This window comes from Urocitellus parryii, chromosome 8 (assembly GCF_045843805.1).
Source record: "Urocitellus parryii isolate mUroPar1 chromosome 8, mUroPar1.hap1, whole genome shotgun sequence".
In the NCBI taxonomy this organism is placed as follows: Eukaryota; Metazoa; Chordata; class Mammalia; order Rodentia; family Sciuridae; genus Urocitellus; species Urocitellus parryii.
The window spans coordinates 114841386-114868583 of record NC_135538.1 but is presented as its reverse complement, the minus strand read 5'-3'; the positions used below and the strand labels follow the sequence as shown (position 1 = coordinate 114868583).

At 36.1% G+C, this 27198-nt stretch overlaps 1 protein-coding gene across 2 annotated transcripts in view; it reads right to left on the bottom strand.

Annotated features, from left to right (window-relative positions):
- The window catches only part of Fkbp5 (FKBP prolyl isomerase 5), a 111254-nt gene that overhangs the window by 11400 nt on the left and 72656 nt on the right, over positions 1-27198 (bottom strand). For both annotated transcript variants that reach the window (XM_026383654.2, XM_026383653.2), the window contains exons 6-8: positions 10129-10285; positions 5217-5307; positions 2756-2839 (exon numbers count right to left, since the gene is read on the bottom strand). In XM_026383654.2, coding sequence (XP_026239439.2) covers positions 2756-2839; positions 5217-5307; positions 10129-10285 — 332 coding nt within the window. The remainder of the gene's footprint in view (positions 1-2755; positions 2840-5216; positions 5308-10128; positions 10286-27198) is intronic.

Sequence of the window (27198 nt, the reverse complement as noted above, 5' to 3'; positions counted from 1 at the left end):
GGTAGATATAATTCTAGTCAAATGCCCAAAGCCTCAAAGCTCTTGGATTATTAGAAGTTTGGAAAAATACATAAAATTCAGCCAAACACACTTAATGATGGGGATACATTCTGAGAAATGAGTGATCAGGTCATTTCATCACTGAGAGAACATCACAGAATATACTATATAAAACCTATGTGGTATAGCCCACCATGCACTAGGCTATATGGCATGCCACTGTATTGGATACCACAGGCAACTGTGACATGATGGTAGTAAGCATTTCTGTATCTAAACACACAAAAGATACAGTAAAAATACAATATAAAAGATTAAAAAATGGCACATCTGTATCGGGCCTATCACATGAGTGAAGCTTACAGAACTGAAAGTTGCTCTGAGTGAGTGGAGTAAATATGCAGGCTGAAGACATTTTACTATCAACTACTGCAGACTTTATCAGTATGGTACACTTGCTATACTAAATTTATTAAAAATGTTTTTCTTTCTTCATTAATAAATTAACCTTAGCTTACTGTAACATTTTTTACTTTATAAACTTAAAACATTGACTCTTTTGAAATAACACTTAGCTTAAAACACAAAAAGATTGAAAAGATACACAAAAATATTTTGCCTTAATCTTTAAGGTTTTTCCTATTAAAACAATATTTTTTTTTAACTTTTAAAACTTTTTGTTAAAATGATTTGAAGTCAAAAGGGGCTGGGGTTGTAGTTTACTGGTAGAGTACTTGCCTAGCATGTGTAAGGCACTAGGTTCAATCCTCAGCACCACATAAAAATAAATAAGTAAAATAAAATTATTGTATAAAACAAATAAAACAAACAAAACTGAAGTCACAAATGCAGATGTTAGCTTAGTCCTACATACAGTCAGGATTATCAGTATCACTGTCTTCCATCTTGTCATCTTGTCCCACTGAAAGGTATTCAGGGGCAATGACATGCATGGAGCTGTCATATCCTATGATAGATAACAAAGCTTTTGGAATCTCTCCAGAGGGACCTGCCAAGGCTGTTCTATAGTTAACTTTTTTTTTTTCTTTTTAAATATGTGAAAGCAGTACTCTCTAAAATAATGATAATAAATATATAGACAAAGAACATAGTCATTTATTATCAAGACTTATATACTGTACATAATTGTGTGTGCTATACTTTACTTTCATACCCCTGGTAGAGCAGATTTGTTTACACCAGTATCACCACAAACACATGGGTAATGTGTGGGCTATGATGTTATGACAGCTATGACATAAATAGGCAATAGGAACTTTTTAGCTCCATTATAATCTTATGGGACCATTATCATAAGCAATTTGTCATTAACTGAAATGATATGTGGTACAGGACTGCATAATAAGGACTTTTATGGACTCTAGAATATAGGAATCACCACCCAGGTCTTAAGGGATTTTATAGAAATCTTTCTATTTTACTCTTGTATATTATCTATTTGGGTATAAAATAATCCATTTGGAATCTTGGTTGAATAATGTACAAGTAGCTGATATTCCTCAATCAGAAATAAAAAAAAAACTCACTCTCATGAATTTTAAAATAAAACCCACAAAAATTCATACTGGAGGGCTGGGGTTGTAGCTCAGCGGTATAGTACTCGCCTAGCACACGCAAGGCCTTGGGTTTGATCCTCAGCACCACATAAAATAAATAAAATAAAGGTATCATGTCCAACTACAATTAAAAAATAAATATTTTTTAAAAACTTACACAACTGGAAAGAAACTTGGGGATTAAATAATGTTCCTCCCTCATTTTTCACGTGCAAATAAAATCTCTTTGGACCTTAAATGACTTTAAATCATTTGAAGAACAATAAAGCCTAGTTTTCCAAATTTCCAGTTCAGATCTCATTCCACCACATACCAATGCTTTCTGGTGATCCATGCATCATTTTAGTATATGTAGTAATTATAAGTAAATATATGTATTATTTAAATATCTGGACTTCAAATTTGATTACATCCCACAGTAAGAACTGTTTTATATTACAACCCACTGGCCACTTAAAAAAATAAGTTTCATGTAATGAATCTTAAATTCTGTTGTACCTTTCTACTAAGTTGATTTCATAACCCAAGCTCAAAGTTTGAAAAACAGAAACAATACATGTTGCCTTCTGACTGTTTTTCTTTTGTGTTGATTGTACATTCTTAGAAAATTCTGTTTCATTTGGTTTAACATTGACTCTATTATCTTCAGAGAAGGTTATAAACCTAATAGCATGTCTTTTTGAGAGAGAGAATTTTTTAAATATTTATTTATTTATTTTTTTAGTTATCGGCGGACACAACATCTTTGTTTGTATGTGGTGCTGAGGATCGAACCCGGGCCAAGTATTATTACATAAAGTCAAGTATTATTACATAAAATAAGAACACTGAGAAAAAAAAATCTATGCATGTTCTTTTTCCTTTCCTTTTGTCTTATGTTCTAATTACTTTATTAAGAGAGGAAAAAGGAAAATGACAAAATTCACTCCTGTGAATTCTATTCATTATGGAAGGTTATAATCTAATTATGATGTGTACAAGAGTTGGGTTTTTTTTTTCCATATTAATTCATTATTTTTCACCATTCTTTATACTGAAAATGGCAGACTTGTGAAAATTCAGGCTTATTCTTACCAAGAAGGATGTTGAAAGAATTCATAGTAGGAAATATCAACACAACTCAATGATTCTTGAGTGAATTCTTTGACCTAGAAAGGATAGTACAGAAGCTCACACACCTTGAAGTATACCGTTCCCTTCTCTTTGACAATGGCAGCCTGCTCCAGTTTTTCTTTGGTGTCCATCTCCCAGGATTCTTTGGCCTGTGTATAGATTTGTGGCAGTGGTTAGAAGAGTATAGGAGGAAAAGCATCAGCTGATGCCCTGAAGAACAATCAGCAGCTACTTCTAGAGGATACCCAAACTCAAAATACGCTGGCTGTTAAAGTTGCGTGCCATTGCCAGTTCACTGTGAGGCTAGTGCTCTCTTTGTGTTGCTTTAAGAACTCACTTTCCATGAGGATCAGATTGTGGCTTAACGCATGTTGCTCAAGAGGGTCGAGCAGGCAAAACACAGGAACATAAATTGCTGAGCACTGTGAGAGAATGCACATTTAGAATGATAAGGTGAGGCCATCCAATAAAGGCGAGGGCTCCTTATATTCCTCCTATAAACATTTCCTCTAAACTGTTATAATTTTTTCAAGTTGTTTCCCTCAAGTCTTAGTTTTTCATCTCTAAAATGGGAATTAAGTCAGAGTAGTATATTCATACTGAATTTTCAAAATTCCAGGGCAAGCAGTTTTCTCGTCATTGTAAAATAAAATAACCAGATATACAACAGCCTCCAAAGTTATATATCTAGCTTGTAAATATATAGTTGGGGAATTTCAAGAAAACATAACTGGGAGGGTAAAGCTCACACAAAAAAATCACTTCAGAGCACATGAGTTCATCATCTGCTAGTTTATATTGTGTGTATCCTTTACTCTCCACCATTAAGACACAAATCAAGAAACCACTTTCCAAACCAACAACTGGATTTAGGCTCATAAAAGTCACTAGAAAAGTTGTTGGGATCTTTAAGGGAAATTGGTAATAGAAGTGTTATTTAGCGCATATGAATTGTGAAGTTTAAGTGGCTAACTGTAAAATTCTATTTAAAAGATAATTAATGTGTTCCTGGTGTCACAGCTGCTCCCTGTTCCTACTTTAAGTGAATGAGAGGGATACTAATTTTTTTGGCAACTCATGTTGCCTCCCAATCGTTTAGCTGTTATTTAAAAGCCTCATTAACAAGGGTCCTGTGCATTTTTCATATTGGCTTCAGTTTTTATGGAGTATAAATACAGCCTTAACACAAGGCAGAGAATGAAATCACATTACTCCCAACAGCACCAAATGCCTTCCTGTGTGTCAATACACCTGGCAATGTTGCACAAATACACTGAAGGAGTACAGAGAGCAGAGGTTCTTTGTGGCAGGCCACAGTAAGAAGGTTCCAAATAAGCACAGGAGGGAAGAGGAATGGGCTTCCTCTATAAAAAGGGAAATAGGAAAGCTGAAGGTCTAAATGACCATGTGTGAAAGGTTATTTTCTCCTTCCTTAACAAAAACCACAAGGTGATATGGGACAGCACTGGAAGATCAGTGCTGAGTTAGCAGGCCTTCCAAAAATGCTACTCAATAAATGATGGTGTGACAAGAGCATGTGTTTGTTTTGAGGAAAACAAAATAGGAGGGGCATGATTAGGGACATCACTGATAGGGGAGAAACCCAAACCAGTCCTCCCCTTACTTTCCTAGCCCAAAGTTATAGGCCCACAGGACAATTTCCTTTCCAAGTCTGATAAATTACAAATAGTCACATTTCTAGCTCAAAGCTTAATGTATAGAAAAAGGAGGTGGTGGTACTGTGGGTGAATAAGCCAAGAATACAAAGGCAGTCCCTGAGGAGCTCCAGGAAGGGTGGGGCACTGGTCACATGGGGGTGTGGGGTGTGGGGGGGTGCACACTGCTGAGAATGACAACACACCTAGCTTAGGTATGACTTTGTCTGTTCTGTTAATATGCTGCTAAAGAGCCTCCTAGGTTGGAAATTATGTCAAACAAGACACACCTTTCTGGAATCCAAGGCAATTGACAAATACTCTCATTTCTACTTTGACAGATATGAAAAAAGGGTCTAGGGTTAGCAGGTTTCTTTCCTGTGTCTGGTCAGACAGACAGATGGCCCCCAAGGCCTGGTAATTGGGATAATAACTTAGAGTGACAGTCAGGTCTATTTGTGACTCCTGTGAAAGGTACAATTCTTTCAGCCCTGGAAAGCTGCACCCATACCTCTAAGGAGCTTCTTGGCAGTACGTGAAACTTTTTGTCCTCAACCCAAGAAAAAAGTACAAAAAGAACAAGTCTAGGAACAAATAAAGGAACAAGTCTTGGATTCTACCCAAAAAAGTTTAAAAAAAAGGCTGACACATAGAACAAAATAAGAACACTGAGGTCCTTGGTTGTATATCAGCTGTGCTATGTCAGATGTCCCACACTCTAGTAGCAGTGTGGGAGACGAGACAAACTTGAAAATGAACAGCACAACACAGAAATAAACACCAGCTATCTATACCACCTAGTAATAAAGTAAATAAAAAGTGGATGGAGAAGAAATTTATGGTGATTTTAGAGAAATTGGTATTTTCTCACCTTTTCGAAGCTCTTAAGCGTAACTTCATATATAAGCTCAGCATTAGGTTCAATGCCAAATTTAGGCTTCCCTGCCTCTCCAAAACCATATCTGAAATGGAGAGTAAAAAATAAAACTTTAAAAGAATTGGTGTATTTCCAGACACTTTCTTTGGTACTTTGAGGTATCATATTAGCATAGTGCTATCATTTGCAAGTTACACACAGTGACCCTGAAGACAAAAGATGTTGATCAGAAGATATAGTGCCAAATATCCCTACTGTAGTTTTCTTAGAAACTGGGCTAGATTCAGCTTTCTTCTGCTTTGCATACACATGTAATGCAACATCTATACTACTTGGGACAGCTTGCTTAATGTGATTGCAAATGTTATTGCCTTTTTTTCCCTACTTGTTTTTACAATTAGCTTTCTGGCATTAGGCTCTTCTCCTTAAGCTTTATCAGCAGGAAAGACAAAGGAGATATAGTCACTGTAATTGTTGTAGTGGTGCTTTTTAAAGTTTTAATGAGCTTTGAGTTTTAAAGTGTTATTGTCAAATAGTTCTGGGAACATCTACCCTGACTTTCTGATAGTACCACTTCTAGTCAGATAAATGAGGGGAAAGACTCACATATTAGGAAAGAAATATGTTCTCTCAGTATTTAATATTTTTAAAAAGAATACTAGGAAATACACATAATATACACATAAATTAAAAGTAGCAGCTCTAGCACCTCATAGAGACACTCTCTTACAGTTTTGTAACTATCCTATTATAAAATGCTATACCTTTTAGCCAAATCTTACTGAATAAAAAGGTGGGGATATGTAAATTTGTATTTAGAATCATTTAAGATCTTTAACAAATTAAACATATTCAAGAAGCACGCAACTGCTAGAATGGAAGTTCTAGTGGAGCTGTCTGGCTGGTTCAGTTGGTACCCAACATTTAGAACAAGGTCAAGCATATCAAGACAGTATTCAATGGAATATACTCTCTTCCCATAAGCCAAGCTATTCTTGGTACATGAAATGGTATTATAAAAAACTTAGTAAACTCAAACTTTCAGGTTATAGGTTGAAAGATGTCAAAATGGGGTTGATAATACCTCTAGTTTCCTTCAGGACTGAAGAAGTACAATGGGCCTGTCCTATGATCTTTACCCCTTGCCTGAATTTTCCAGGAAAAAAAAAAAAAAACTGCTTACTCACTCACCTCCATGGTTACACAAGAAGGTGCAACCGGAACAGAGAGAGGCATAGACATACAATGAGAGCTGGTAGGATGGGGGTGTGGTGGCTTTAACAGCAGGGCAAAGGGTATCTTCAGCAAAGAAATAAAAAGAATGTAATTATCAGTAGCCAATTTTAGGGAGTGGTGCCCACTTTTCTAACTTGCTGGGAATGAGGTAAACAGGGGAATACTTACTGAAAGCCTATTTACTGAGAGCATGTTATGATCGAGTCCTGTGCTAATACTCGGGGACAAATGCAACAGATGATCTGGCATTTGCCTTAGACTGATGGCCCTTAATTTTAATCCTCCCTTTCCCAGGGCAAAGTCTAGAAATATTCTGAGGTTTTTACAACTGGAGGGGTGCTGCTGGTTTCTCTTATGCAGAGGTCAGGAACGCTGCTGAACATTCGACAATGCTCAGGACAGCTTCTATAACAAAGAATTATCTGGCCAAAAATGTCAATAGAGCTGAGGGTAAGAAAACCTACCTCAGAGGAACTCACAAATAGGGTCCATGTGGTGGGAAGTATGAGGACTGGGTAGAGGGAGGCATCAGAGAATCCTGCCTATTATCAAAGGGGTTAAAGAAGACTAAAGAAGGAGATTATTTCTATAACTCTCTCTTGGCTTAAAATGAAATGATTCTATCAAGTGTAGGTAGAGCACAGCAACCTGAAGAGGCAGAAGCTCACACCAAATAGTTCTGGGAACATCTACCCTGACGCCTGTATTATATAGAAATTTGGCTGATTATGCTAGTTCAGTCCAAGCAAAGAAGGACCCAGGGCATACAATTCATCTGACTGAAAATTAAAATACCACAAATGGAATTCCAGGACTTAAACAAAAAATAAGGTGAGCTACAGTAACAGAAGGAATTCATTATTCCTGTCCTTGGATTAATGGTTGCTTCCAGAGAGCAGAGATATAAATGACTTCTAGTGACTATTAGGCTTTTGTACACATACAAGAACTACTCACATTACCCTTGTTACCAACTGCTTCTTTTTCTTTTTAAGGTCTATTTTGGTTCACTTTTTTAAAAGTTGTCAATGGACCATTTATCTATCTATCTATCTATTTATATTTGGTGCCGAGAATCAAACCCAATGCCTCACACATGCTAGGCAAGCTTTCTACCACCGAGCCACAACCCCAACCCCTGCATCCTTTTTATAGATGAAGAAACTGAGGCTCAAAGAGAAGTGCTTTTTGAGTGGTCTCAAAGAGGCAGTGGAAGAGCCAGGATTTAAGTGTGGCCTGAAGAAACTTTAGTTTTTTGACCCATGCAGCCTCATTATTGGACTATAACTCTTGGCAGCCTGTGTTTTTGTTTGGGATTGTTTTAAGACAAAAACATAAGGAAAGGAAGGAAAGAGAAAAAGTTAAAAATTATTCACACTTGGACCTAAAATAAGAGGAAAAAATGGGTTCTTTGGAAGTGTTTCATGAATTTCTTATTATGAAAATATTTTGCCAAGAAGTCTATCAAAGTCAAAGAGAAAGGGTGCCTTGGATATTTTATGGAGATTAAAATAGAAATGACATTAAGAGCATAAATTTGCAACAGCCATATTTACGACACTCAGTATAATGTTATATAAGTGGGAATCTGAATAAGACAAGTAAATTTGTTACATGCAAACAGAACAGGTTTGGTGTGTAAGGATTTTCTACATACATGAATAGTATTATGCAATGCATATGCAGAGATTACACTTTGCACACCATCACTTTGAACAGAAAATAACATTTTCCTTCCAATTATGCAAATCATAGCCATAAAACATATAAAAAAAACTTTTTAAAAAAATTTGTTCTAATTAGTTATACATGACAGTGCATTTTGACACGCTGCATACAAATGGAGCACAATTTCTCATTCCTCTAGCTACACATGGTAAAGAGTCACACCAGTAGTATAATCATACATGTAATGAAAAAACTTTTATACCAAAAAATTTATGAAAAACTTGTCTGCTACTTTTATGCCTGAAAACATCAGGAAAACCTACCACGTGTTAAAACAGAATCTCCTTTTTCTGGTGGCCTAAGGGTAAAATGGAAGAGAAAGCCACCACAAAAGTAGTGACAGCTGATACACCAAGGGTTTGAATGTGCCAGGCAATTTGCTAAGTGCTGTATCTGCCTGACTTCATTTAGTCCTTTGCAACTTTATAAGGTAGACACGGTTATCCCTACTTATAGAAGGGGAGATAAGTGACTTGTTCAAGTGCACATAGTTGGTAAGCTGCAGAGCAGGGTTTAACAATTAATGATATATACAGCAAACAGTTTAAACCTGCAAGGAACTATTTGCATTTATAAATAAAGACAATTTCCTTTTCTTTTTGCCACTAATCAGCTAGGTTAAAATGTAATGAACTGATTCATATATTATATGCTCACAATATATATAGAACTTATCCTCAAGGAGCTTAAATATGTAAACATACATTAAATATAAATCCTATCTTCTAGCGAGTTTACTATAATTTTGGAATACTAGATTAAAAGTAATTAGAGCCAGGCATGGTATTATACATCTGTAACCCCAGCAATTTGGGAGGTTGAGACAGGAGGATCACAAGTTCAAGGCCAGCCTTGGTATTTTAGTGAGGCCCTTGGCAAGTTAGTGAGACACTATCTCAAAATAAAAAATAAAATGGGCTGAGGATGTGGCTCAGTGGTAACATGTCCCTGGATTTAATTCCTACTACAAAAAAAAAAAAGTAATAAAGAATTATTACTGCCTCAATAAAGGCTTTGAAGAGTTCATGGTGGAACATCTTGGAAGGATTCTCAAGTGGGTAGTGCCATGACCAAAACATCACCTGAGAAATATGATTATGGATCAAGTGCTAGGACAAAGGTAAATAAGCCACTGTGTTACTACAGAGGCTACACAAAGGCAACAGTACAAAAGGCATGATATTACCTATTGGCAGGGGAGGTCATCAAGAGTCTTATTAACTCAAAATCCTACCAATGAAAGTCCTTGGAGCCCAGGGAAAACACATTATTAGATAAGCAGATGCACTTTCATGTAAACAGAATCAAAACACACTGGTTTCTCTCAGGGGTTCATTTCTCAAGATAGAAGGCTTGGATTCATGGTATAATTTTCGATCTAAAAATAATACCAAACATGTTTTCACAAGAGAGACTGTCAGTGTCTGATAGTTCTAAGCTTGGAAGTGCTAATGGATATCCTTATAATGGGAAAAATTTAGGCAAAAATGAGTCATCTCCTCTGTCTTTAGATCCAGGAAGAACAGGCTTTTTTTTTTTGGAAGGGGGGGGTAGAGGAGAAGATGCCTCTATAAGAACATGTGGCACAAATTCAAGTGGTAATAAATCATCCAAATGCTTCAACTCCCAATGCCTTCTGCCCAATTTAGAGAAAAAGAGAACAGGGGCAAGAGAATTACATATGAGGACTGATAACTGCCTGACTTGGCTACATGGCTGGTAATACTATCCTTAACATGCATCAACCAAATAAACATACTTGCAAACCTTTGTATACTATAAGGCCCATTAATTTACTTGATGACTAACTATGACCTGACTCAATGAATGTTTCCACTGTTGTATTAACATCACTGAAAATATCAAAATGCTGAATGAAAAAGTAAGCATATCCCTGTTCTTTGGATACCTTCTCAGTGTGCTGAACTGGTATGCTGCTTACCGTGGTCCAAGATACAAAATACATTGTTCTTCCCGCTGCATTTTCTCCAGGGCTTTGTCAATTCCAATTGGAATGTCATGGTCTTCTCCTTCACCAACAGTGAATACCACATCTCTGCAATCAAACATCCTTCCACCACAGCAGCCTTCCAGGTGGACTGAGGGTGAGACAGGACAATCAACAAACTGGCTCCTTAGGACTCAGTAATTCAGTGAAGTGAAGAGTGAGTGGCCACCAATGTAGCAAATACCATTTCCCCTCTCTCATTTCATTAAGAAACATAGTGCTACATCTCATCTCAGTTTCGCCTACCCAGCAATCATATTTCTGTTTTAAGCTAAACATAAAATTGCTGATAACCTTATCAATAAGAGGCTTAGTGGGTAATAAAACCAACTAGAAGCTGGGCTCAGTGGTGCATGCCTGAAATCCCAGCAGCTTAGAAGGCTGAGACAGGAGGATCACAAGTTCAAAGTGAGACCCTGTCTGAAAACTAAAATTTAAAACATAGGACTGGGGATGTGGCTTGATGTTTAAATACCCCTGGGTTCAATCCTTGACACAAACAAACAAAACCCCCAAAACCAAAAAACAAACCCCCCCCAAACGAAAAATCCAACTAGAACATAGGTTTAATCTAAGCCTATGACCGTTTCCTTACTTGTAACACAGGGTCAAGACAGATTACATAAAAGATAATTATTAAAATGCCACAAACTTAATATCAAATATATAATGACCTTCTATAACTGTATCTTGACTTCAGATTCTTGGGCAAGAACCCAACTGAGTGGTTATTTCCTTAATAATATACCAAGGTTAACTGAAGCTCTTTCCTCTTTAAGGGTCCTAATCACATTCACAAATATATATGAATAAAAATGAAAAATCCAAAGGAAACACATAAGTAACTAAGCTGTTTTCCTTAGTGGAAGTAATAAATTTTAAGTGTGAAGGAATCAATAGTATTACTATAACTTTACAAGTTAAATTATTATTAACAACCTCTTTTGAAATGTAAAGTGAAAAGGTCAATTTCTTGGGATCTAAGTCCCCAGGCCACCCAAATTCATTGAGCTTATTCCTAGGGTTATTTCATATTAGATAAGAGGCTTTCATATTAATACAAAATAGAAAAAATACATATACACATTGTTTTTCCTTGATAGGTTAGATTCATTTTTCTAGGAAAAACAATTCTCTGAAACCTTCTAACTACTGTTAACATTACGAATATTTATGCCTTCCAGTCTTTGACTCAGTAAGAAAAACAGATGGCTTATAAGCTAGGGTAACATTCACCAGGGAATATAATAATTTGTCTTTCATGAGAAAATTCGTTATTCTTACTTCTGTAATATAATAGCCTATATTCAAATCTATGGCAGTTTCCTAAAACACTTCTTTTCTAATACTGGATAATCAACTTTGGATCAATAACTTGCTTTAGAGAAACTAAAAATCACTCTTCTCTTAAACATATCCCACATTATAAGATAACTATTATTTTCCAAAATAGTTGTGATTTTCAATTACAACTTACTATACATTTGAACTACATGACCTCAAATGTCCCTCAAAGCTCTAAAATTCTATGATTCCATGACCCAGAGAATTGAATAATATAACTCAACATAGGCCTGAAACCAGCTTCAAAGCTAACTACTATAGCTAGTCATTTGATGGGTTTATCTTTAGCTTAGGCCTGAGAAATGAGATAAAGTATGAAGAGTAAACAGTGGTGGTTAGTATACATACTAAAAACCCAAATATTGCCTGGATATATACGCTTTAAAGCTCTCTACCCTTTTTTAACTCACTAGGATTAATACAGGTAGTATTAATGATTTGCTCCCATTGCAAATATACGATGGAATCCAAAAAGCTTGGAGTAAACTAGAGAGGCCTGGATCTTGAGTCAGTTCCTTCAAGTGACAGCAGGAGCTAGACTGGCTTTCAGGATGGGGTTGGTATATGGTATTTTTTTTTTATATCCCATACTCATAAATGCAATGTTTCCCTGTAAATTATATTCATTTTTGGAATGCTCTAGATAAAACATTCAACCTGCAACAAATTGAAGGTCATTCTGAATTGGAATTATTTAAAAAATAAATTCAATTTACTATTTTCAATTCCATCCAAATTAGGTTCTGCAGGAGGGAGTCTAAGGCTTAAGATATTTTTACTGGAGTAAAAGTTGATTTTCTAAAGGGGTTGAGAGTTCTTAGAAGTTTGCATACCTAAATTTCCTTAAATCTTCCCAAGAAATTTAATTTACACTAATGAATGATACTTTCATGAAAAAGATTGCTGAGCAAAATGAATTTTAGCTCATGTATTATGTAATGCTTCAAGTATTGGGATGTTAACAGATTTTTTTGGTCTGAGGGTTATTGTTAAAAGTATTACCTCCCCCTATCCCCATCCCAAAAGGATAGCACATTTAGTAGGGGAGGAAATTATCAGTATATTTGTTGTGGCTTTTGGTTGATCAAGTTTGAATGTGTTTTCAAAACAGGAAACCCAGACCCTGCAAAGGATTTCTGCCTGTGTGTCAGTTTCCTAGCCTGGCTTTCAGCTTGTATGTACTTGAAATCATACAAATAATTTCAGGGTTCTCTTTACATGTGATAACCCATCATTAGAGGGATAAAAAGACTGCCTACTAATAAACATGTTGGGAAAGATAAGTGAAGTAAGCAAAACAAACAAAAAATAAAAAACAAAGCTAAGTAAAACTATAAAAAAAGGCATAATTAAGAAAACAAAACATTCATTGTAACTAGTCTGTCTGAAAGAGACAATAAATGATGGAACCAGTAGTGTCTGTAACTGTCTAATATGAAGGGAAACTTTTTTATGCTTGCTCCCATAAATACTTATTATCTTATATACAGGCTACTTTTTTTTCTTCTGGTATATCTAATTCTTCAAAATTAGACCTGAACAGTCACTACCTATTAGAGTACCATAAAATCTTATTCTGATACAGACCCACACATGAACAGCAGTTTATATTTGTATACATAAAACTACCACCATGTAATATTGATGTTATCTGCAATATCAGACCAAGAGGCGGTATCATTGCCTCAGGGATATACAGTCCATTGATTCTTTATATCTACAAGTAGCAAAGGCTATCTTTGCTGGGTTAACTGGTTTCTAAACTTGGAATATGAGTGACAAGTTCTATAAGATTGCTAACAATAATTCACATACCACTTGGAGCACAGGAAGATTGCCATTGCCATAATGAGGGCTCCCCTCTCTAGGTGATAGATACAGATGATATGCCTAGTTCCTACAGATCCAGTTATTTTCTTGTATATTGTCTTAACAACTGCTACCAAAGAAAACCATGGCAGCTCTGGCTGTGGAAGACCTGTGGTTGCTTTTGACCTTATATCTCTTAGTGCAAATACTCACTTAATAAATATTTAATAAAAAGCAGCATGACTCACTTGGGAGCTTAGTCTCTAGGGCTCAAGATGTCTGTCGCTAATCTCAACCAAGATGATTTATGGGAAGTAAACGATCTATGATGTTCCAAAGAGAATAAAAGTACATACAGGATGCTTCTACTTAAGGCTTTTTTGGTAGAGAAAGAAATAAACAAGTTAAAAAGAGACAATATTTTCTCTTGACTCAAAGTCTACATAACTTAAAGGGAGGAAGGTCCTCTAAGTCCCACAAAGTTAAACCAAACCAAATTATCCAAGCTTAGCTGCGCAATCCGAGTGTAACCACATCAAGTGAGCCCAGTCTGCTGCAAAACATCATTTAAACTGGAGCTCTGACTTATTGTTCTCTTACTGCCCTAGAGCAATTTTGTTTTGAAGAGCACAGAACACCCTGTTCTGAATGTGGCTGGCACATGAACTCGATGTGCTGACAGCAATTTGTACTTCGATTAAAATAGGGGGAAAAAGGAAAGAGAGAGTGCACAGCAGTAACAAAAACTGGAATGCAAGAACCCCTAAACTGTACAATTGGTATTTTAGGAAGTGAAATTGAGAAAGAGGCTTCATAACTTTAAAAAATAAAAAAAAAAAAGGCACTGTAAACACTCCAGCCTAAAGACTTTAGCTCTGGTAAGTGTCTGTTTTCTCCTTTTCGTTTTCTCCTTTTCTAATTATAGTAGTTGGTGTCTGATAGCTTTGCACTCATTCCCAAAACAATTGCTGGGTCATGGGGATCTGAATGGGAATATAATGGCATTACTACTAACTAAACAAGACTGGTCATTTGGCCAGAGAAAATCAGGTTGTGACAGGTTACTCCCACTCAGCAAGGGTTTTCTCTGCTGCCTAATTCATACCAAATGAGTTTCTCCTGCCTAACAGAGCAGGGCATCTGACAGAGTGGAATCTTAATAATTGCTCTATAAAGGCAAGCAGAGATGAATTTTTAAAAGACATATTAATCACTGATTACAAGGAAATGGCTTTCATCAGGCATAGTGGTCAAATTTCCCCTAACTGCCTCCCGCCCCCCATACCGTTCTGTATTATTTGAGGTGAATGAACACTATTGGGAGATTGCTTATGGAACTCAGGACAGATACTAACAGAGGGCAGGCATGGGACCTGGCCACTGCAATGATGTTACATTTATGCAAATGATTTCTTCTTCCTTAGGCTAAATAGGAAGCATACACCCAGCAAATAACTTAATCAACACAAACTCGACACTCTTCATTCCATACCAGTAGAGCACTGAGCCAGACCTGGATGCCAGTGCCATTTTGCAACTTAACAATTGTGGTTTGGGAACACAATTTAAATTATTGGGACCTCAGTCTTTTCATCTATAGAATAGGGATAATAATACTAGTTAACTCATAGATGCTAAGAATTAAATTAGGTATTGAATTAAAGCTTTAGCACAGTACCTGGTATTCATTAATTCATACACTGTGGTGTCTACCATGTGAAGACAGTATTACATTTGAATATAGAGATGAACTCAATGAATGCTAGCTGTCATTATTTTCCTATAATTAGTCATAAATTACACCAGATTAAATATGTCTTAGAAATCTGTATATGAAAATTTTAATGGAGCCACAGACAGCTGTCCAAGTATAAGTCAAGTAAAATTCCTAATAGGCAAATGCACTGTATTATACTTCTTTTGTATTTCAGCACACAGTTCAGGGCCAGGAAGTAAATGTTTATTTAATGACTAATCTGAAAATGGGCATTAAGAAAAGGATGGTAATTTTCACTAATTAATAGAAATTTTCTTTTTGAATCCATTAGTCACTACTCCTATTTTAATAAATTCTAGGAGGCTATTCAAATTTATTAACAATATGGAGTTTTTGTTTTGTAATTACTCTAAAATAAATGATCCATTGGTTGGTTGGGTCTTTTTTTTTTTAACCAATAAAAGAATATTTTCTACTATGATTATATACTACCTGAAGACTTGGAGATAGAATACAAATCCAAAACTTCTGACAGAATTAACACTGTTCACTTTAGACCAAGATACACTATGTTATTTTGTGAAAACATAATAAAATAGTTTCAAGAACTTGCTTTCTCTTAGACTTATTTTCCAGGACATTCATAAGTACTTCAAAAGCATGTGAACAATGACCATCACCACCAAAACAAAAAGCCTCAGCTCTACAAGATCTCAACATGGTCTATTTAAAACAACAACAACAACAAAAACCAATTTGGGGTGGGGGAGGTACCAGAGATTGAACCCAGGGGTGCTATACCATTGAAGTACATTCCCAGTTCTTTTTGTTTTATTATTATTGAGACGGGGTCTCACTAGTTTTCTTAGGGTCTAAATTACTGAGGATGGCCTCCAATTTGTAATCCTCCTGCCTCAGCCTCCCAAGTCAGTGGGATTATAGGCATGCACTATCATGCCCAGTTTATCTTCAATTTTTGGTGCCTTGTTTTTGTGATTTCAGTTATAAATAACAGATAGATTTTGTTATAACTGTCACATCTTCACTTTATGAGGCTTTCTATCTTTAATAGGAGACTTTAACTCATCCATATTTTTTGCAATCACTGATGAGCAGTTTTATTCTTATTTTAGATTTCTTATACAACAGTTTCCTTATTATTTTTGCTGAATTGATTTTTTTTTTTTTTGGTTCCTCTAGTTCCCCACTCCGACTGGATGCTTTGGTAGTTCTAAGTGCTATTTTTACTAATACTTTCCATTAAATTTTTCACAAATTGTATAAATCAGCACAGGCCAGGCGCAGAGGTATAAGCCTATAATCCCAGATACTCCAGAGGCTAAGGCAGGAGGATCTGCAAGTTTGAGGTCAGCTAAATTTTCACAATTTAGCAAAACTCTGTTACAAAATAGAAAAGGCTTATCTCAAAATAAAAGAGGTTGGAGATGTAGCTCAGTGGTAAGGCACTTGCCTAGCATGTGCAAGGCTCCAGGTTCAATCCCCAGTACTGCCAAAGACCACAAAACAGCATGATTTTCTCTGGAATAAGAAAATTATTTTGGACAATTGGGCCTCCTGTCTCCATTTCTTCCACATACCACACTGTTAAAATGACCCAGAACAGACAGGATGTGGAGAAAAAGAAATAACTTTTACCCTGTTGGTAGGTTAATAATTTAGTACAACCACTATGGTAATCAGTATGAAGATTCCTCAAAGACTACACATGGAACCACCATGTGACCAAAATATACTACTTCTAGGTATTTATCTTGAAGAATTAAAGTCATTATGCTACAGTGATACATACATATCCTCGTGTCCATCAACGAATGAATGGATAAAGAAACCATTAAACACACACAATGGAGTTTTTTTCAGCCATAAAGAAAAATGAGGTGCTGGGGATAGAGCTCAGTTGGTAGAGTGCTTGCCTTGCATGCACAAGGCCCTGGGTTCAATCCCCAGCACCACACACACACACAAAAAGTAAAACTCAGAAGGTCAAGAGTCATATTTTTGTATGCAGAAGCTAGTGGAAAAAGGAAAAGAAAGGTGGGAACGAATTTCAAGAAAATCAGAGGGAGAGGCTTGTAGCTCAGTGATGGAGCACTTGACTGGCACCTATGAGGCACTGGGTTCCATCCTCAGTACCACATAAAAAGTAAATTTAAAAAAGTTATTATGTCCATCCACAACTTAAAAAAAAAAAATCAAAGAGAGCTCAAGAAAGGATGAAAGGGTAGGAAGGGGGCAGGGAGAAGGGAAATGCTGATGAGTGATATTGACCAAATTATATTGTTATATCATATGCATGTAAGAATATGTTAATAACAAATCCCATCATTATGTACAACTACAATGCATGAATTAAAAAAATGTGTGTGTGTAGGGAAAGACCCAGAACCTCAGTTTAGATTGTTTATTTTTTTTTAATTTATTATTTTTTAGTTGTAGGTGGACACAATACTTTCGTTTGACTTATTTATTTTTATTGGTGCTGAGGATCGAACCCAGGGCCTCACATATGCTGGGCAAGCACTCTGCCTCTGAGCTACAATCCTAGCCCCTTGGTTCAGATTGTTAAACTTAAATTATCAATATTACTTTTAATATTATAGCTCTACCATTTCAAGGCTCTTTCCAGGTAAAAAAATATTCAATACAAAAATTGTTGTTTTGTTCACTAGTATTTTATTCCTTGTTATTTCTTTTTATGTTTTACCACAACCTACAGTATTTGTTTGAAAAAGGGTATCAATCTGCATATTCTAAAGTTAATTTTGTTCTCCTACTTAAATGATAGATTGTGGACAGAATTCTAGATTCAAAATTCAGAAAATAATAATGGTCAAAGCTCCCATCTTTGTATTTAGTATCACCAATAAGACCCCCCTCGTTCCTTTGCACATACCTTGTTCCTCTCTGGAAGAATTCAGAACTTTCTTTTAAGCTAGGGAATTCAGAAATTTCACTAGGCTATATCTAGATGAAAACAGTGGAAAACTTCTTTTTCTTGTCTGCCTGTCAACTGACCCTGATATTCTTAAGACTCTTTCCTTCCTCCTCTAGGAAATTTTCTATTACATGTCTGATTAGATGCTCATTGTCTCTCCTGGATTTTTCATCTATTTTTTGTTCACCTTTTATACATCTTTTCCTGTGTTTTGAGATATCCTTGACTATGATTCAGATCACCAATTCAGATTTCAGGGACCATTTGTTTCGCTCTTTGTCCTTCCTCGAGTTTCAATTTTGATAAACATACTCTTAATTTTCAGAAACTTTCTTGTCTTCCCTTTCCTTCAGAAAACTTGGTTTTTTGACTTATGAACCTAATATCTTTTCAACTATCTCTGAAGATAGTAATCAGTATTTTAAAGTTCTATTTCTTCTGTTAGTTTACCTTGGTGCTCCCCGCCCCTGTGATATTTGCTGATGCTGCTGCTGTCTGGTCAATTTTATAAAAAAAAAAAAAGGAATTCAGAATGATCAAATGATCTGGCACTGTTTTTCTAAGCAGTCGAATGTATTTTCATGGCAATGTATTTTCCCAAAAGGGTAAGCTGATTTGGGGGCAGGGGGGTTATGGATGACAATTTCACAAACACTTACTGAGCAGTAACTTTTGGTATATGGTACTGGAGATTGAACCCAGGAGTGTTTTACCGCTGAACTAAAATCTCCAGTTCTTTTTATTTTTTTAGACAGGATCTTGCTAACTTGCTGAGGTTGTCTTAACTTGTAATCCTCCTGCATCAGCCTCCAGAATAGCTGGGATTACAGATGTGTGCCACCATGCCCAGATTTTATTGAGCAGTTACTACAGGCTGAGCGTGTGTGCAGAGTAAGGTTGGAAACACCATTTCCCATTGCTGATGTTATGGAAAAGATTTACTCCAGAAGTGGAACTCTGAAATTATTTGCTATTATAGCAAGCTGCCTTTTCAGTTTTTTTCCCCCTTTAAGTCTATTTTAAAACTTCAAAGACACTTTATAGTCTCTTTCTCTAGTTCAAGATTAACACCTGCAGTCTTCTGAGGCAGATTGCCAGTTTACTTTAGAACCTGGCCGTAACCTTGGATTTAGCTTTGGAGCAAAAGCCACAGTCAGACAGACCCTAAGGTAATAGTTTTCAGCTCTTGGCTACAAACTAGAATTACTTATTGGGTTTTTAAAAATAATTGTTCCATTCTTTGGGATTTTCATTTAATTGGTCTAAGGCACAGGCATCAGGATTTTTAAAGGACCACCAGAGAATTCTAAATTCAGCCAAAGCTAGGAACTACTGCAGAAGAGGTTACTAGCCCAGCTGTTCCATATTGTTTTATAACAATCCTGATGATTGCCCCATAGCCTGTTCTGGCTTCCTAGCACCAACTGATTGTGAGCTTGGAGTTCTGCCCTAGCCTGTTGAGAAGAACAGTATGTACCTCTGCAGAGGTCTTCTCTACACCTGTTTTGGGTTGAATTTGCTGAATCTAGTTTCCACCAGTCCAATTTCATCTGCTTTACATATTCCAACACTTCTTCATAATTTCTGGCCCACTTTTTATATTCTGCTATTTTCCAGTACCGTTATTATTTTTTTCTTTTTTGAAAGTCTCTCCCCAACCCACCCACTTATCATTTCAGTGGCTAAAGGGGGCATTCTAACAACTTGAACCTACAGATCACTTTGTCAAAATGTTCTCATTTGGAAATACTGCCGATTGTGCATTTTCTGCATTCAAATGTGACTGAAAGTACTGAGGCAAGAGACCCGACACTAGGCCAGCCTTTTGATGAGCCTGCTCCAACCACTGAAATTGAAATATCAGAAGATGTGAGAGACTAGGAGTTGAGGGAAGAGGAACTGGAAATATTTAGAGCCTTGTCAGTTACACTGGATTTTTTAAAAAAATATTTATTTATTTTTTAGGTGTAGATGGACACAACATAATGCCTTTATTTTTATGTGATGCTGAGGACGGAACCCGGGTCCCGCCCGTGCTAGGTGAGCACTCTACCGCTGAGCCACAATCCCAACTCCTACACTGGATTTTCTAGGAAAGCAAAGCTTAAAAGTGGCGATATAACCACTACTGTCAATTTAACTAAAATAAATGACTAAAGTATCAGTCTTAATCATATCAATTAGGGTACCTTTTTTTTTTATAATGGAAAAATTACAAGACAGTCATCTTAACTGACACAAGAAAAAGCACAGGGGCTGGGGATGTGGCTCAAGCGGTAGCACGCTCGCCTGGTATGCGTGTGACCAGGGTTCGATCCTCAGCACCACATACCAACAAAGATGTTGTGTCCGCCGAGAACTAAAAAATAAATATTAAAAATTCTCTCTCTCTCTCTCTCCTCTCTCACTCTCTCTTTAAAAAAAAAAAAAAGAAAAAGAAAAAGCACAGTGGAACAGATCCAAAAATTGGTTTGCTAACATTAGGATCCCGACATAGAGTAAAAACAAAAAATTCTTTGAGAAAGAATAAATCTTGTCAAACTAACATAAGCTCTCTCTTCCACGTAGAGACAAATTATGAAAAGGAAGCAAAAGATTACAATTCAGAAAGACTTAAAAAAAAAAATGAACCTGGAATACCATCCTCAAAGTGGAACCAGGTCATGTTATTTATTTTATTTTATTTTATTTTGTTCTTTCCCTAAGTTGCTGAGGCTGGCCTTGAACTTGTGATCCTCCTGCCTCAGCCTTCCAAGTTGCCAGAACTACAGGCATGCAGCCTTGTGCCCGGTGCCAAGGATAACTTTTATTTTATTTTATTTTTTAGTTTTTTGTTTTAGGTGGAAACAACATCTTTATTTTTTTATTTTTATGTGGTGCTGAGAATCGAACCCAGTGCCTCATGCAAGCTAGGTGAGCATGCTACCACTTGAGCCACACCCCAGCCCCATGTTATTTATTTAAAAAAATTTTTTTTTTATTTTAGTTGTGAATGAACAAAATGCCTCTATTTGTTTATTTTTACATGGTGCTAAGGATTGAACCCTGTGCCTCACAAATGCTAGGCAAGCAGTCTGCCACTGAATGCCTCTCTGCTCCAGCCCGTCCGTAAAAGCCTTTTGATTTGGTCCACATTACTCTTCAAAAGAAAAAAATTCTACAGAAATATGATACATATCTGATAACTATTAAAAAGATATAAAATTAATTTACTGTTACTAGAGACAAATTAACCATGAGTTCTAGGTCAACCCTGGCATAGCCTAAAGGATTTGCTAATGGACTAGATGTAAGAAATAAGGGAAATCAAGGGTTTCTTTCCATAAGTCATTTTTTTTTTGTAGTTGTAATTGGATAGAATGCCTTTTATTCTATTTGTTTATGTGGTGCTGAAGATTGAACCCAGTGCTTCACACATGCCAGGCAAGTGCTCTGCCACTAAGCTATAGCCCTAGCCCTCCATAAATTCATTTGAAGGAAACAAAACAAATTATATAAAGGGTATATATAAGATTGGAAAAAAGAAATTAAGTATCCATCATATGCTAGATTATCTTTCTTCATAACTATCACAATAAACTGTAGGAGTAAACAATTATTCCCATTTTCTAGCCGATAAACCTGGATACCTGAGGTGGGTAAGTAATTTATTTAAAGTCCTAAAAATATCAAGTAATACTCCCAACACTCAAAACTCAAGTCCATGACTTCAAATTGTGTGTGTCCCCTATGCAGAACTACTTTATTGGATCTTTATGCAAAATTACAGAAACTTAATAACTCTTACATAACAACATAAGGTAATGGGTGAGTGATCATGGTCTATTCTTTCACTGTAGAGATAGCTTTAGTTCTAGGATTTATAACTGGGTTTGAAACTCAAAGTTTGGGTGATGCTATAAAGAAAAGGCAAACCAGTAAGAACTGAGAAGACTTCAAAAGGAACAAGGTAATCCTGGTTTGAAACAGAGACCACATTTAAGGCAATCTCTGTTTTCGCCCTTACGTGGCTAATGTGCTTAAAAAAGGCAGGCAGGCCAGGCATAGTAGTGCATGCCTGTAATCCCAAGGACTCCAGCAGCTGAGGCAGGAGGACCACAAGTTCAAGGTCAACCTCAGAAAATTAGCAAGGCCCTGTCTCAAAATAAAAATTAAAAAAAAAAAATTGGGGGGGATGTAGCTCAGGGTAAAAGCATTCCTGGGGTTAATCCCCAGAACAACAAGAGAGAGAGAGAGAGAGAGAGAGAGAGAGAGAGAGAGAGAGAGAGAGAGAGAGAGAGAGAGAGAAGAAAAATAAACAAAAACACCGGGCAGAAAGTAAAAAACGATTTACTCAAATTTCCCAGGGAAGTACCTTCTAATAAGATGAGAAACAAAAGATTAGTCATTGCCTTTACTCTTAAAATATTTGGAAACAGGAAAAAGTAATAGGATTATTCATAAAAAATTCTTCAAAAAAAAAGTTCTATCCATAGTATTCTATACTATACTTTATGGAAAAAATAAGGGGGTATATGAAAAAAACAAACATGCATCTGCTCATCTCTGCAAAAGAAATATGGGAACCAAACTGTACTACAAATGAATAAAAACTACACTAAAGGGAGTGAGAAAGAAAAAATTTTCCTAAATTAAAAACCCTAGATAAGGTCTGGGGTTGTGGCTCAGCAGTAGAATGCTGGCTTCACATGTGTGAGACCCTGGGTTTGATCCTCAGCACCACATAAAAATTAACAAGTGAAATAAAGGTATTGTGTCCAACTACAACTAAAAAACAAATATAAAAAAAAATTAAAACCCTAGATAATTATTTCCTGCTTAGGAAATGTGTTTTTCATGGGGCCATGGGTTAGTAATGCTAAGACTACTTCATAAACATTCTAGGGTAGCACAGATAAGAAAAAAGTTTCAAATGAGCAAAGGGAGAACAAATCTGTGGCAGTGAACTGAAACTGTCAGCATGTACTCAAGAGTTTTTTTTTTTTTTTTTAAGAGAGAGAGAAGAGGGCTGGGGATGTGGCTCAAGCGGTAGCGCGCTCGCCTGCCATGCGTGCGGCCCGGGTTGGATCCTCAGCACCATGTACAAACAAAGATGTTGTGTCCACTGAAAACTAAAAAAATAAATAAATAAATATTTAAAAAAAATTTAAAAAAAAAAAGAGAGAGAGAAGAGAGAGAATTTTTAAATATTTATTTTTCAGTTTTTGGTGGACACAATATCTTTATTTTATTTTATATGGTGCTGAGGATCGAACCCAGCGCCCCGCACATGCCAGGCAAGCGTGTTACCGCTTGAGCCACATCCCCAGCCCCTCAGAGTTCTTTTAATTGTTTTTGGTACCAGGGATTGAACCCAGGGGCACTTAATCACTGAACCACATTCCCAGCCCTCTTTATATTTTATTTATAGACAGGTTCTTTTTGATTTGCTTAGGACCTTACTAAATTGCTGAGGCTAGCTTTGAACTCACAATCCACCTGCTTCAGACTCCGAAGCTACTGTGATTACAGGCATATGCCACCATGCCCAGTTTACTCATGATTCTTAATACATATGAAGATTGAAAAAGAAATACATAGAGCGCACACACACACACACACACACACACACACACACATTTCCTGCCTCTGTCTGCTAAGACATTCTAGAAGCAGTCCTACAGTGCAAGCACACCTAGCACCCAGATCTTGGTTTCTAAATACCTCTCTCTAATAAAAGTGGTCTTTGGAGGCAAGGCTGATTCTAGGCCTGGAGCAAAGAAATTTTAAGATGAGCCTAGAGCATCAGAAAATAGGGAAGTGCAAAAACAAAAACAATGCCCCCAAATAAAACAAAACAAAAAACCCAATGGGATATGTTGAAAAAATAAAAAAGCCAACTTAAAGAAGTTTTCAATGGCCAAATCTGGAATAATCTGAGCAACAAAATAAGAATAGCAATGAAAAATGACTAAGAGAAGAAAATAAATACCCACAGATACATAATGATATAAACAATATATACATATGGGAGAAAAGGCTGCTTTTCCTGACAGTAGAATTTCAGTTAATAAATTTGGAAAGAACAATGGAAATAGAAAAATTGACATTAGTCAAATACCACAGTAATCATTATTTTATCCAAAAATCATTAATCATTAATGGATGAGCATATGATAATGCTAATCATTAATGATAATAAGCATATTAAGGTGTGATGTGAACCAACTTGCACAGTGTCAGCATTTTTCTTAATGAAATACTTAGTAATTACAAAGTGCAAAATAGTAACTTTAATAGAAGAGAAACAAGGCAGATTCCACCTTAAATAAGAGATCTAAGTTATCAGCAGTAATGAGACATCAAAACCATGTACCTCTTGATAATGATGAACCCACAAGGGCACAACATCACTCTTTTTTTTTTTTTTTTAAATATTTATTTTTTAGTTTTCAGCGGACACAACATCTTTGTTGGTATGTGGTGCTGAGGATCGAACCTGGGCCGCACGCATGCCAGGCGAGCGCGCTACCGCTTGATCCACATCCCCAGCCCACAACATCACTCTTATGATATTTTTCAAAAATGCATAACCTCAACATCAGAGGAAACTAAACTGAAAGATATTCTACACAAAGGCCAGTCATCTTCAAAAGTGCCAGAGTCATGAAAAACAAAGCCTGAAGACCTATCACACTGGAGGGGAATTATAGGGACATGACAACTAAATATACTACTAGATCCTGAATTTGATCCTAGATCAGAAAGGGACATTATTGTGGTAATTGGTTAGATTAAAGTAAGATCTGTAGACAGTTAACAGTATTGTTATCAACGTTAATTTCCTGATTTTGATAAATGTCCTGTGGTTAGGTAAGATCTTAACATTAGGGGAAGCTGGGTGAAGCACATAAGGGAACTTTTTGTAAGAGTTTTGCAACTTTTCTGTAAGTCTAAAATTATTTCAAAACAGTTAAATATGACTCCCATTGAAAGTATTACCAAAAATAAGATCTAATTTCGACTATTCCAAAGTCATCTCTATAGTGGCAGTTTTGTGATCTTGTCTATAATTGTCTGACAAAAATCTACAGTTTAAAAACACATTATGAGTTCAACAACTCATAATGTGTTTTTAATCTGAGGAGTTTCTGTATCATAGGAAAAAAGCTGTTGTATATGCATTTGAAACTTTTTATAATAAAAAATTAAACAAATGATATAAATAAATTTAAGTGTCTATTAAAATAGTGAAGACAATTTTTGATCATTCCCATAGCTTTCATAAACCTTTAGAATTCTATCACAGATTTTTAGGACTGGTAGAACCTTAGAAACCAGAGGTCCAACCCCTACTTCAATGTCTAAAAAGGAGTCAAAAGACCAGAAGTGAGGTCTAGCTACACCTGGAACCCTACCTCCTGATTTCTGGCCTGGGTTCTTTCTCTGACATACATCTGATGACCTCTTCATTTAGTGTAAAACTTACCACAAATGACAATGTTCTAAACACTTCAACTACAATATTTCGTTGAATATTTACAACTCCTTTCAATAAAAAGACAACTAAATTTGATGTAACATAGACTTCGGAAATGAAATACAGTTCCAAAGTAGTATCTACACTATTAAAAATAAGAACATCGGGGCTGGAGTTGTGGCTCAGTGGTAGGGCACTTGCCTAGCATGTGTGACGCACTGGGTTCAATTCTCAGCACCACATACAAATGAATAAAATAAAGGTCCATAACAACTAAAAATGTTTAAAAAAAAAACAAGAACATCAACTATTTTGGTTAACTGTTTTAAATAATAGGGATTGAACCCAGGGCACTCAACCACTGAGCCACATCCCCAGCTCTTTTTTTAAAATGTATTTAGAGACAGGGTCTCGCTATATTGCTTAGAGCAGGTGGATTGCAAATTCAAAGCTAGCCTCTGCCTCCCAAATCATTGGGATTACAGGCTGTAATCCCAGCGTGTGTGACTGTGCCCAGCTCCTGCCTTTTAAAAAAATTTTTGAGACAGGGTCTAGCTAAGTTATCCAGACTTCAGTGCCTTGAATTTATGATCCTCTTGCCTCAGCCTTCCAAGTTGTTGAGATTGCCAATACATTTGGTAACTCTTTATTTTAAATAACCCTTTTATACTAATAGTTCATGTTATTTAGTGATTTGGGTTTTTTCTTTTTCATTTTTTAAAATGTTATTTATTTATTCTAATTTGTTATACACGACAGAACGCATTTCAATTCAAAGTACACATATAGAGCACAATGAGCTATGTTGCTCAGGTTGGTCTTGAACTGTCAGACTCCAGAAATTCTCCTGTCTCAGATTGCCAAGTAGTCAGGACTACAGGTGCATACCACTGCACCTGGCTTTTGAAATTTTCTTTTTCTTTCTTTTTTAAATATTTATTTATTTTTAGTTGTTGGTGGACCTTTAGGCTTTTGAATTTTCCTTTTTCTTTCTTTTTAAATATTTATTTATTTATTTATTCTTAGTTGTTGGTGGACCTTTATTTTATTTATTTGTATGTGGTGCTGAGAATCGAACCCAGTGCCTCACAGATGCTAGGCAAGAGCACTACCACTGACCCACAACCCCAGCCTTGAGTTTTTTTTAATGCAAGTATTTCTTTATGTTTCTCTTTTGAAGGATTCAAATCAATAATGGTATGTTTTAAACATTTATACATGTAGAAAGTTTTACTAAATACCAAATATGTGAAGCAAATGCTGAAAATAAAAAGATAAAGAAAGATGCTCGTTTTCAAATGCTCACTAAATACTTGGGGAAAGAGGCAAATACTCATTGTAATATAAAGTGATGTCCTGGGCTGGGGATGTGGCTCAAGTGGTAGCGCGCTTGCCTGGCATGCGCAGGGCACTGGGTTCGATCCTCAGCACCACATAAAAATAAAATAATGATATTGTGTCCACCTAAAACTAAAAAATAAATATTGAAATATTGAAAGAAAGAAAGATAGAAAGATGTCCTACACAGGGTGGTATATACAATGTGTTCTGGGAGGGAAGAAGAATAATCAGTTATCATAGGGAGATGGGTTTGAGAGTCCTAAAAGGGATTACAATCCAGTGTTCTGTTTAGTAACTTTGTAAGCTTGGGCAATTTTTATACATCCCTGAACTCACTTTTTTCTCCTGGGGATAATAAATCTTATCTCATAAGGTTAT